Source organism: Saimiri boliviensis, chromosome X (assembly GCF_048565385.1).
Source record: "Saimiri boliviensis isolate mSaiBol1 chromosome X, mSaiBol1.pri, whole genome shotgun sequence".
Lineage (NCBI taxonomy): Eukaryota > Metazoa > Chordata > Mammalia > Primates > Cebidae > Saimiri > Saimiri boliviensis.
The window spans coordinates 28,722,185-28,735,518 of record NC_133470.1 but is presented as its reverse complement, the minus strand read 5'-3'; the positions used below and the strand labels follow the sequence as shown (position 1 = coordinate 28,735,518).

General features: G+C 39.3%; 1 protein-coding gene across 11 annotated transcripts in view; it reads left to right on the top strand.

The window, feature by feature from the left end:
• DMD (dystrophin) overlaps nucleotides 1-13,334 on the top strand; it is a 2,654,855-nt gene that overhangs the window by 1,924,304 nt on the left and 717,217 nt on the right. For all 11 annotated transcript variants that reach the window (XM_074391460.1, XM_074391464.1, XM_074391461.1 and 8 more), the window contains one exon: nucleotides 3,751-3,859. In XM_074391460.1, coding sequence (XP_074247561.1) covers nucleotides 3,751-3,859 — 109 coding nt within the window. The remainder of the gene's footprint in view (nucleotides 1-3,750; nucleotides 3,860-13,334) is intronic.

The window sequence follows — 13,334 nt, the reverse complement described above, 5'->3', positions numbered from 1 at the left end:
CATCTGTAGTCCCAGCTACTCAGGACGCTGAGGTGGGAATATTGCCCAAAAGTTCAAGGCTGCAGTGAGCTGAGATCTTGCCACTGCCCACCAGCCTGGGTGACAGAGTGAGACCCTGTTTCAAAAGAAAAAATAACCCTAATAAAATGATTGTACACCTGAAAAACCTACATAGGCTCTTTCAAGTCCTATATATATATTTTAAAAAGTAATCCATGACATGTATGTAGCTCACATTGTAATCAACTTGGGGAGAGGAAAACTCATTTATCTTTTTCTTTTAGCTTTTATTAAAGTAGCCATTTTTCTTTTTTGAGATGAAGTCTTGCTTTGTCGCCCAAAGTGCAGTGGCACCATCTCAGCTCACTGCAATCTTTACCTCCTAGGTTCAAGCAATTCCCCTGCCTCAGTTTCCCGAGTAGCTGGGATTACAGGCACGTGCCACCACATTTGGCTAATTTTTTGTATTTTAGTAGAGACGGGGTTTCACCATGGTACATAGGATGGTCTCTATCCCCTGACCTCATTATCTGCCCACCTCAGCGTCCCAAAGTGTTGGAATTACAGACATGAGCCACCGCGCCCAGCCTAAGTAGCCATTTTTATTTAATTTGATTCTGTTCAGAAATATTTACTGAACTCCTCTTATTAGGAAGCACTGGAATGGACATAAAGAAAACATCATACAAGGCAATGAGGACTCAGTCCTGCCTCATAAAGGGCACGTAGTTTGACTGGAGACACACCGACAGGGTAGCCTGGAAGAAACAACTTGATGGAAAGTTTCTCTTCATTGTTTACTCAAAATCTCAACTATCATAGGCAAGAAACACACACACACACACACACACACACACACACACACACACACACCCCTCTACCTTTTTCTGTATGGCGAAAGCCTTCAGTCAGGCTGAACCACTTCCTGATTCAATTACCATGTTAGCCTTCCAGCTCGTATCTCTGCTCCCCTCTAATAAAGCCTCCATGATGCAAAATACAAATTAGATCATACTGCTCTTGTTCTCTAAACACTTCAATCTACTCTGTGGTTTTAGAAGAGAATCGATTAATCCCACGTTACAAGGCCTTAATAAATTGCATTCTTGCAGGTCCATATCATTACTTATAAACCCCGTAGTCTAGATAGCCAGGACACACTGCATTTATTTGAAAAGGCTCGATACCTCTTGCCATTTTGTACGTGTTTTTCCTTCTGTCTGAAATGTTCTTTCTCTGGCACTGAAATGGAGCCTTCTGAAAACTTCCTAGTCATCTTTCAAGATCAATTCAAATGTTAGCTTTTGCGGGTAAACTATTGACCTTTCCAGGCTGAGTTAAGCTGGTCCCCCAAGGTGTCTTGTTGAAATCGTCATTTTTTCCTAAAATCTCTGTTCTAATTTATTTACATGTCTGTGGATGATAAGAGGTTACTAACTTCAGTTTTGTAAGCTTAGTAACTGGCACAAAGTCTGGCACAGAGTAGCCCCTGAACATTTTTTTCTGGAATAAATAAATTAATGGTTTCATTGATATGATTAGCATAAAATTACAACATGTATATAAAATATTCCAGTTAGGTTGGGTTCATTGCCATTCCTGTTTACTTTAAAGAATTTGTAGTTTCTAGCTCTTTTCCAACTCTGATTCTTCAGACTAGAAATGTAATTTCTGCTAATGTATTTATTTTAACCTAATCCACCGTCAATAAGTTATTTGTATTCCTTGTAACATAAGCATTGGAATTTACAGTGATATATAAATGCAGCTATTATCTCTCATAGGCACTGGTAAAGGTTTTGTGACTGGTGCTACTATACTGGTAAGGTCTTGCTGCTTGTAGGGAACTAAATATTTCAGTGGCTTAACACAATAGTTTTTTTCTTGCTCACATGGCAATCCAGTGTATGTGTTCCTAGTCAAGCAGCTTTCTTGCATGTGTTGTTACAGAAACCTAGGTCCTGCTCATCTTCTGCCTCTGCCCGCCATTCCCTTGGTAGCCTTTCTCTGCTAGGGTTTGGCAAGAGAATTAAATCCTATTGAAAATTATCTGAGGGCCTATTATGTTTCCAAGAATGGTACATATCTAGTCTATCATAAATGCTCAGGTAACTGATTAGGTATAATGGATATCTTAGGATCATGGACAATCGGCATCAACATCTCTTGGAAAATTGTTAAAAATGCAAATTATTGAATCTGGAAACCATCATTCTCAGCAAACTGACGCAAGAACAGAAAAACAAACACCACATGTTCTCACTCATAGGCGGTTGTTGAACAATGAGAACTCATGGACACAGGCAGGGGAGCATCACACACTGGCGTCTGTTGGGGTGGAATAGGAGAGGGACAGAGCAGGGTAGGGAGGTTGGGGATGTATAACAGGGGGAGAAATGCCAGATATAGGTGACAGGGGGATGGAGGCAGCAAACCACATTGCCACGTATGTACCTACGCAACAATCCTGCATGTTTTGCACATGAACCCCAGAACCTGAAGTGCAATAAAATATTTTTAAATGCAAATTATTGGGCTCCACCCAGTATCTAATAAATCCAGAACTCTGGGGCTGCTATGCAGCAGTGAGCAAGGCCTTCAGGTGATTCTGTTGATCCTAAAGCATGAGAACAACTGCTCTAGGGCATTAGGACTTATTCTCTTCCCAGTGAGTTGTAAAGATTTGCTGTAGGACCTTAAAGTCTTCTGCTTCCAGCAATGGAAAGGAAAATCCTATAGAAACCTCACTCCATTTTTTCAAAACCTCAGCCCCAAAATGACAACATTTCTGCTCACATTGTACTCGCTGTGACTTATGTAGCTGCCCAGTGAGATGGAACCAGCTCAGGAGAACCTACTGTTACATTGCCAGGCATTTTTTGAGCCACTTGATGTTATCTTGGTAATTTAAATTTGACCATGGTGGGAATATTTACACCACAGAAATTTGCAAACACTAAAAACAAGCTGTTTTTAAACTCCCTGAGATCAGAGATCCAGTTGATATACATGTACCAGCACACCACTGGCCATATACAGCCTTGGCTGATGCCATGAGGAGTTCTGCAGCTAAAATAGCTCTTCAAATTGGTCCTGCTTTGAACAAATTAGTCAGGCCTTTATACCCTCACCTTGATCAGTCACTGAATGAGGGCTTCCTTGGGAAAATATATAATCTTGGACAAGGCAGCTCTCTGCAGCTGAGGTAGTCCCTGAGGTGACTGACAGCTGAAGAATGTCTACTGACATCATTTCCATCATCCAGAACAAGAGTCTTTCCTTGAAGGGGGTTCTGAGTAGCATATTCCTATGTCCACTGCAGCTATTCTCTTTAAGAGATTCTGATATAATTGATCTAGGGTGAGCCAGGACATTAGGAATTTTCTAAAGTTATCTGGATAACTTAAGTATGCAAGTACAATAGATATTCTTCAAGAATTAAGCCAGTTGCTAAGAGGGAACTGTTTTTGTTTTGTTTTGTTTTGTTTTCACTAATATTTGCACTCTATTTCCTTTGAATAAAATTGTGCCTGGAGAAAGAGTTTGTATGGAGCAATCGATAAATATTTGTAGGGTGGTTGGCTAAAACAATAATTCCTTTAAAAGAAATTCTACCCAATAAAGTTAATTTAGAAGTAAAATATAATAGAAATCCAATAATATGTTCACCAAATGGATTAAAATGTTCATGAATTAAGTTATCTTCAAGGTGTTACTCCAATAAGTAATGTGTATGCTTTTCTATTAAAGAGAAAGTTAGAAGATCTGAACTCTGAGTGGAAGGCGGTAAATCGCTTACTTCAAGAGCTGAGGGCAAAGCAGCCTGACCTAGCTCCTGGACTGACCACTATTGGAGCCCGTAAGTATACTGGATCCCATTCTCTTTGGCTTTAGCTATTTTTTCAAAAGCACAGCTGTGAAGTAATCTCTGAGTGAGAGAGAAAATTCGTTTCAGTTCTGAAGACAGAGATAAACCTTTGTGTTATCGACTATGCAAAAAGTCTTAAAGTACATTCCTTGGAAATTTACTTTGATTCAGTGTTGCATGACAACAGGATGTGGGGAGTGTCCTCTGGAGATACACGCACAAGGAAGAGAAGAGCACAGGGGAGATTGTGCGAGAGTCTGAAATGTGATTTGGCTGCAACAGAGACCTAAGGCAGTCTCATAGGAGTGCTAAAGCTGGGCTGGCTATGCAGAGCTGTCCTGAATTGCAGGCAGTGGGCCTGGCCTTGTATTACCTGATCCAGCTAGCCATTGGCCATGGGCTGGCTGCCACCTGAGAGTGGAAGGACAACTTGGACAAGTTTTCTGAGGCCGAAGGCAATTCTTAGTAAGGAACACCATTAACAACCGATATTTCTAGAATCCAGGGATGTGTGCATTGTCCCTGAAGAGGGATTCAGGATAAACTGCCTGAGTATCCTTTAACACTAAATACATGAGGATACCATCTCAATGAATCCTGTATCATTTAGACAATATTCTTCAAATATGTCTACAAAAATCACAGATACCACAGAAACACACACAGTCCTCCTAGCACCTCTCTCTGTCCCATTTGAAAGCAATTTAAGAGTTCTTCTATTTTGAGTTGAAGAAAAAGAAAAATGGATGGGGAGGACCACAAGCTGACTTGGGGAAGGCATATTTCTTCATTTAGTTATTGTTTAAACTTTTGTTTTCAATTCATATTTTCAGTCTATTTTATTTTACTTCCTATTCAGTTGTTGATAGAAGTTATTCATAAATTCTCATGGCAATGTTAATGCTGGCTTTGACTCTCAGGGGAAATAAGCCAGAAAACTTCTTTGCTATACCATTCTATAATTAGGCAGAACTAAAAACATCTTTGGGTGCTCTGTGTGTGTGTGTGTGTGTGTGTGTGTGTGTGTGTGTATGTGTGTGTGCCTTGTCTACTTTTCAAAGATCAAATGATTGAAGCATTAAAGCATGGTCACTGGTTCTTCAGGTAAAGTTGATTTTTATTATATATCAAGTAGCAAAATACCGAACTGGAAGAATCACAGCTGGGGTAGCACAATCATAATTCCTTAGAAGGCATAAATAGTGTTTGAATTAAAAGAAGCCCTACAATCTGCAGGCAGCATATCTCATGTGCCCCCCCCACCCACCCGAATTACTGAGCAGTCATCAGAGTTAGATTTAGCGACTTTGGAGACTTGGAAAAGATATGTTAGCATTATGGTTTTTTTTGTCAATCTCGGACACTAAAATTGCTATATCAGGGTTATATTCAACTAACTATATCAGGTTTATTTCTTTTTATGAGCTGTAATTTTTGATTTTCTCAGCAAATATGCAGTTTGTTCCTGTATTATCATTTATTGGTGTCTGTTTTCTGACGGTCTCTAGTATATTCAGCCTCAGATGCTGTAACTGTGAAGAGATTGTGTTTCAATGATTTTTTGTAAGTTTGTTGAACCCTGAACTTATGGATTTATGCCTCATATAAGCCACTTTACACATGATAGGAAGGTTCTAAAATCAGGGCACAGAAATCCATTTAATGTGTAATTTACCTAAATGTAACAATAATGTTTATTTAAAAACTACATTCAAAATTCCAGTTTTGATTTTCAGCAACATATATAACTCATCCACTTAATAAATATTTATCAACTTCCATGGATTGAGTATTATACTGGTGCTGAGAGTACAGCCTAGAATAATATTAAAGTGCCTCCTTTCATAAAACATATATTTTAATTGAAAGAGAAAGACAATACACTAATGAAGGAAATAGATACTCTCTCAATAATTATAAGTGCTATATAGTCTACAGATTGATATCAGTGAGTGTTTGTTAGACATGTAGAATCTGAGACCCCTACCCTAGATCCACTGAATCACTACCTGCATTTTAATAGAATTCCAAGGTGATTCCTGTGCACATTGACTTTTGAGAAACACCATTACAGAGAACAACTAAGCAGGGAGAAGGGATGAGGGTATTGCTGTCTATAGTGTGGTCAAGGAAGCTTGTCTATTAGGATAACATCAAAAAACTGATATAAGTGAGGAAGTGAGCCTGGTGTATTTCTGGGGAGATTATTCCAGGCAGGGAGAGAAAATACTGAACAATGATACAGAAGTAGGAACAAGATGGTGGAATATTAAGGAGATTAATAAAACTGGGAGAGTAGGTGAGAGAAGTGTGACAGAAGCCGTGACAGATATTCATCTTTCATAACTCTGCCCTACTTCCTTCTCCCCAACACGAGGGTCTCATCACCTCCACCACTCTTGTCTTCTCCCCATGCCCTCCACCTTGCTGCCAGTATGGAGAGTCTGGGAATGCCCTCAGCTCCTGGTGATAGCTGGTGGAGTTGTGGTAGTAGCTCAAAATGAATAGAGGGAAAGAGGAATTTTCTCAGAAGCAGGTGCTTTCCATCCTCTTTAGCAAACTGACACAGAGCTGGGCATAAAGTCAAGATGTTAAATACACAAACGTTGAATGAAAAAAAAATCAACAGGTAGTCATTTAGATCCAGAACTGCTCTTATGAAAGTAAGACTTTTCTTTATTCGTTAGTGTGGTGATTCAAATATCAGAATAAAGAACTGTTTCTATTCCTGACTTCCTGACTTGCAGGAAGTTAATCTGAAATAAATGCAATATAAAAGAAGAAAATCTAATTTGTATTATGCTTTTTGTATATGTCTATTATTTCATGTACTGTATTATAATACAATTGAGTTTATAATTCATTATAGTGATTGTTTCCATCGCATTCTCACTATTGAATGTGTAGCTTCTTTAACATATATGTCTTTATCCTCAAAATAATTGCAAAGTATATATAGTTATACATAATTTTTAAAGAGAAGGAGCCCAAGGTTTAGAGGGGAAATAGCTAGATTAGGGTCACACTGCTGGAAAGCAACCAAGCCAGGGTTTCACTCCAAGTATGTCAAGCTCCAAAGCCTGTGTTTTGTTTTGTTGCTATGATTTATACTATCTCTCTGTCCAAGAACCTAATGGAAATTACAGATACGGATGCAGCTGGCCAGTAGTTAATATAATTTAACTCAATCTTAAACGTATCTGGAGGAAAAGTGCTATGTTTCTGTGTCTTTTCTCTTTTCTTTTCTTCTCTTCTCCTTTCTCTCTCTCTTTCTTTCTTTCCTCCCTCCGTCCCTCCCTTCTTCTTCCTTCCTTCTCTCTCTCTCTCTTTCTTTCTTTCCTCCTTCCCTCCCTCCCTTCTCCTTCCTTCCTTCCTTTTCTCTCTCTCTCCTCTCTTTCTTTCTCTCATTGTCTCTCTCTCTTTCTTTCTTTCTTTCTTTCTTTCTCTCTTTCTTTATCTTTCTGAGACAGAGTCTTGCTCTGTTGCTCAGCCTGGACTGCAGTGGTGCCATCTCAGTACAATGCAACCTCTGCCTCTCAGATTAAAGCTGTTCCCTGCCTTAGCCTAGAGAGTAGCTGGAATTACAGGCACATGCCACCACGTCCAACTAATTTTTGTATTTTTACTAGAGATGGGGTTTCACCACATTGGTCAGGCTGGTCTTGAACTTCTGACCTCAAGTGATCTGCCCGCCTTGACTTCCCAAAGTGCTGGGATTACAGGCATGTGCCACCATGCCTCTCCTGTTTCTGTGTTTTTTCTACTTAAATCATTCTATTGTAAAGACACATGCATGCATATGTTCATTGTGGCACTGTTTACAGGAGCAACGACTTGGAACCAACACAAATGCCCATCAATAAAAGACTGGATAGAGAAAATGTGGCACGTAGATGCCATGGAATACTATGCAGCCATAAAAAAGGATAAGTTCATGTCCTTGGCAGGGATACACATAAAACTGGAAACCGTCATTCTCAGCAAACTGACATCAGAACAGAAAACCAAACACTGCATGTTCTCACTCATAAGTGAGTGTTGAACAATGAGTACACATTGGCACAGGGAGGGGAACATCACACACTGGAGCCTGTTGGGGAATGGGGGGCTAGGGGAGGGATAGCAGGGGGTGGGGAGATTGGGGATGGATAACATTAGGAGAAATACCTAATGTAGGTGATGGGGGGATGGAGGCAGCAAACCACCATGGCATGTGTATAGCTATGTAACAATCTTGCAAGATCTGCACATGTACCCCAGAACTTAAAGTATAATTGTTTTTTTAAAAAGTAGGAAAAAAATTGGTTCACTCTATTTGAATTTCTTAGAACCGTAGAAATCCAAACTTGGAATAATTATTACAATTATTATCTAGGGGAATATTCTCCTTTTATAGGTATAGAAACTAAGGCATAAAGTTGCTTGTTTTTTTTTTTTTGATGAGAAATCTTGTTTTTAATTTTAGACACATGTAACATTAAAAACCATCATTCTCAGCAAACTGACGCAAGAGCAGAAAATCAAACACCGAATGTTCTCACTCATAGGCGGGTGTTGAACAATGAGAACACATGGACACAGGGAGGGGAGCACTACACACTGGGGTCCGTTGGAGGGAAATGGGGGAGGGACAGGGGGGTGGGGAGCTGGGAAGAGACAGCATGGGGAGAAAGGGCAGATACAGGCGAGGGGACGGAAGGCAGAAAACCACACTGCAATGTGTGTACCTATGCAACAATCTTGCATGTTCTTCACATGTACCCCAAAACCTAAAATGCAATAAAAAAAATAAAATAAAAATCTCAAAAAAAAAAAAAAAAAAAAAAAAACAGCATGAAACATTTTTACAAAATGCATACACTATGAACCCAGGGCCCAGGGACGGAAGAGTGGGAACAACCTGGATACTCTCTTAATTCTCCCTTTCAGTCACTATTCTCACGAGTTACTTATATCTTGGCTTTTAATTGTTTTATTTGAGACAGAGTCTCGCCTTGTCACCCAGGCTGGAGTGCAGTGGTGCGATCTTGGCTCACTGCAACCTCCACCTCCCGATTCAAGTGATTCTCCTGTCTCAGCCTCCAAACTAGCTGGGATTACAGGTGCTCACCACTATGCCCAGCTAATTTTTGTCTTATTTTAGGAGAGATGGGGTTTCACCATATTGGCCAGGCTGGTCTCACACTCCTGACCTCAGGTGATCCACCAGCCTCGGCCTCAAAGTGCTGAGATCACAGGCATGAGTTACCACACCTGGCCTGACTTTTTAGACAATAAATAAGTTTTGCCTGTTTTTGAACTTTAAATAAATAGATTAAAACAAGTTCTCATTCTTGGTCATCTTATTTTACTCAACATTGTGAAACTGATCTCTGTTGTTGCCTATAGTTGTGCTTTATCCACATTTATTTCTCTACATTGTGAGGTGATATAAATACACTACAATTAATTTATTTACTGTTCATAAACATTTTGGTGATTTTTCAGATATTTTAGTGTTCCTATAAACTGCCTTGGGCAATTTATTTTTATTTTTATTTTTATTTATTTTTATTTTTTATGTTTGTTTTTTTTTTTTTGAGACAGAGTTTCGCTCCTGTTATTATGAACACTAAACCAAACCACCTTGTGTCTGCTTACTTGAATGATAAAACATAATGAGGTGGCCTTTCCTGTGCTTTATAAATTATTTTAACTTTTAGGACAAATGTACATCTTGGAGAAAAAAAAAATTGTAATTTTTGTTGCTTGGACACCTGTCCAAATCAGTTTTTATTGTTGCCTAAAAGTACCCCAAAACTTAACAGTTTAAAACAAGAGTCATTTACTGACTCATAATTCTGTGTGTCTTCAGTTTTCTCTGTGGTTAGCTGGATAGTTATTCTGATGATCTTTCTTGGTGTTATTTATGTGAATGCAGTTATCTAGCAAGTGAACAGAAACTAGATGCTCTAAAATTGAGTCTCTCAGGTATCTGACAGCCACTCATCATCCTGTAGGCTGGACTAGGCTTCATTAGATGATATTCTCAGGTCAGTGTTCCAAGAGAGGGAGAATGGAAGCTACAAGACCTCCTGATGCCTAGGCTTTGAAACTTATACAACATAACTTCTGCTAAATTCTACCGGTCAAAACAAGTCAAAATATCCGGCCAGATTCAAGACATGGGGGAAATTACTTCATCTCTTGAAAGGAGGAGCTGCCACATCACATATCAAAGGGGCATGCATACTGGGATGGAAGTTTTTATTGTCATCATATTTATACACAAATCACTGCATTGGGGAAAAGGAGGGAAAGTCCAGATCAAAGTGTTGGTCTGAATCCAAGGCTCTTTTTCAGTGATTCTCAAAATCTACCATGCATTAGAACCATCACACATGTATACCGATATAACAAACCTGCATGCTCTGCACATGTACCCCAGAACTTAAGGTATAATTTTTAAAAAAGAACTATCTAGTTCTTAGCAGAGGATAGATTACTAGACTTCAGCCCCAGAGGTTCTGATATACTAGCTCTGGGGTGAGACTTGCATCTTTTCTTTTTTTTTTTTTTTTTTTTTAGATGAAGTCTTGGTCTGTCGCCCAGACTGGAGTGCAGTAGCACAAACTCAGCTCACTGCAACCTCCACCTCCTGAGTTCAAGCAATTCTCCAGCCTCAGTCTCCTGAGTATCTGGGATTACAGGCACCTGCCACCATACCTGGCTAATTTTTGTATTTTTAGTAGAGACGAAGTTTCACAATGTTGGTCAGGCTGGTCTTGAACTCCTGACTTCAGGTGATCCACCCACCTCAGCCTCCCAAAGTGCTGGGATTACAGGTGTGAGCCACCACACCTGGCCGAGACTTGGATCTCTGAAAAGGTCCTGGGTGATGCTGATGCTGGACTATGCTGTGATGACTACCAAGGACATACAGTGACTGGGGAAGAATAAATTCATTTTTTTTCTTCTGTGTGCAGCAAGGAGTGGGATTCTAATGTGATCCAGTGTGAATGCTAAAGGGAAATCCATGTTACTTTAGCTCCTCTACTCCCCATACCCCACCCCCACAAGGATGTTATAGCTTAGAAGTTTAAGGAGATGGACAGCATACTAAATCAGGCAATATTCACCCTACAGGGCTGTTCAATGTTTCTGAAAGAGACCTATGGAAAGAAAAGCCATAAGTTCCTCTAGAGACTTTCAGAATCATTTAGGTAGACAGGGCTTCGCATGGGTCTGAAGGCCTGCATGGCAGATGTAGGCAAAGAGCCAGCAAATCTGGTTGTAAATGTCAATGTGAATCCTTTCTTATGTACAGGCTGCTGGGCCTGAGAACGTTAATGTTCTACAACACCCGATTTAGCATTTTTGAAAGAAATTGCATATAGACGTGCTTAATATGAAGACTCCAAATCAAGATATTTGATTCAAATGTCTCTTGGTAATGACTATGGGATGAATAACCCACTGTATATAGACATATAGACGTGCCAGTTAATAGAGGTTTCTAGTTGATTAAACACTAGTAAAATCATCTCTTCCGGAAATTAAATTTGGAGAGAGCAAGTCTCAAGTGTAATTAGGAAAGCATAGCATTGGAGGTCACGAAGACTAAATTCTAATATCTCAGTTGTGCTACCAAATATATAAGGCATCAACACACTGTTTCTGCAAAGGGCCAGATACTAAATATTTTCTGTTTTATGAGTCATGTGGTCAACTCTGTCACTGTATACTAAAAGCCATAGATAATACCTAAATAAGGGGCATAGCCATGCTCTGATGACACTTCATTTACAGAAATGAGGCAGGTAAGATATAGATTTGGCCCTTAGTGGACTACTCATATCCCCTTAGCACTCATCCTTCCTGTAAAGCATGAGGCTTCTAACTACAAGTACCAGCGACTCTACCTGAGTCCTTTCTCTGGCTGTAGGAGTAGCTCTCCCACTTGTAGAGCAGGCTGGATGCCAGGGAGGAGACATCTCTGGAATTGTACTTAACCAGTGAACAGAAGTTGGTAGATAAATGTATTAGTCTTCATAGTTTTCATACTGCTATGAAGAAATACCCAAGGCTGGGTATTTCATAAAGGAAAAAGAAGTTTAATGGATTCACAGATCCACAAAGCTGGTGGGGGAGGCCTCACAATCGTGGCAGAAGGCAAAGGAGGAGTAGAGGCACATCTTACATGGTAGTAGGCAAGAGAGCATGTACAGAGGTACTGTTCCTTATAAAACCATCAGATCTCATGAGACTATTCACTAACAGGAAAACAGCAGAGGAAAAACCCACCCCCATGATTCAACTACCTCCCACCTGGTCCCTCCCATGACATGTGAGGATTATGAGAATTACATTTCAAGATGAGATTTGGGTGGAGACAGAAAAACTGTATCAATGAATATCCTACCTTCTCCTCCACTTGGGTAGGACGCCTCCAATGTATGTTTCACACTAAAAATCTCCAGTGGATTGAGCAGTTGACCACAATGATTATTAGCATGCCTTGTGTAGGCTTCCTTCCCATGTATAGGCTTCCTTCCCATTTTGGCAAAACCTGGACCCAACCCCATATCTCCAGTGTTTGATTTCAGTGCTCTTCAGTATTCTTATATATCTCAACTTTGTTCTTTGCTGAGACAAAGATGACGGATATGTATATCTTCAGCTCTACAACTCTGTCTTTTCGTGTACTGTGGCTTTCTGGGATCAGCTGCCAATCAAATTGTTTTTATGTAAATCTTTGTCTCAGGGTCAATTTCTGGGAAAACCTAAATTAATATAAATCTTAGAATGCCACAGTTATACCTTTTGAGTAAGTTATGTTGCAATTACCATTTTACAGATGAGATAACCAAGGGTCAGAAAATAATTTGCCTGAGATTACAAAGCTAGTCAGTAGCAGAGCGAGTATTCAAAAATAAGTCTCTATGATTCCGGAGCTTATGCTATTAATCAGTACACCATATATCAAGCAGTAATTCATTTATCTTCATTTGAATTTTTTGAAGTCTCTATTTAAATTCAATATCAAATACTCACACATACGGTTATTTATACATTTTTATTTGAACTTCACTCACCTCTCCAAAGTTAAAGAAAGAATTCCATTTCCATTGCAGTGATACTTAAAATATCTAGGCAGTTAAAGCGTCAGGTTACTTGGCATTTAAATGTACTTTAAATGTACTCTAGTCGTACTATCTTTTTTTTTTTTTTTTTTTTTTTTTTTTTTTTTTTTTGCTTAAATGACGAGAAAATGATTAATTTATTTTGAAAATACCCTTTGTTTATCTGCAGTAACCATTTTTTTTGTGTGTGTGTGTGAAAATGGCCTTCATTTATCTGCAATGAAGGAAAAAGAGGACAGCAATTAGTTCTTAGATTCTTATTCCTCTCTTGGGTCCTGATCTTTCTCATTAATAGAAACATGGCAGGGGGAGGAATGTGTAACCCACACACTTTCCTGTTTTGG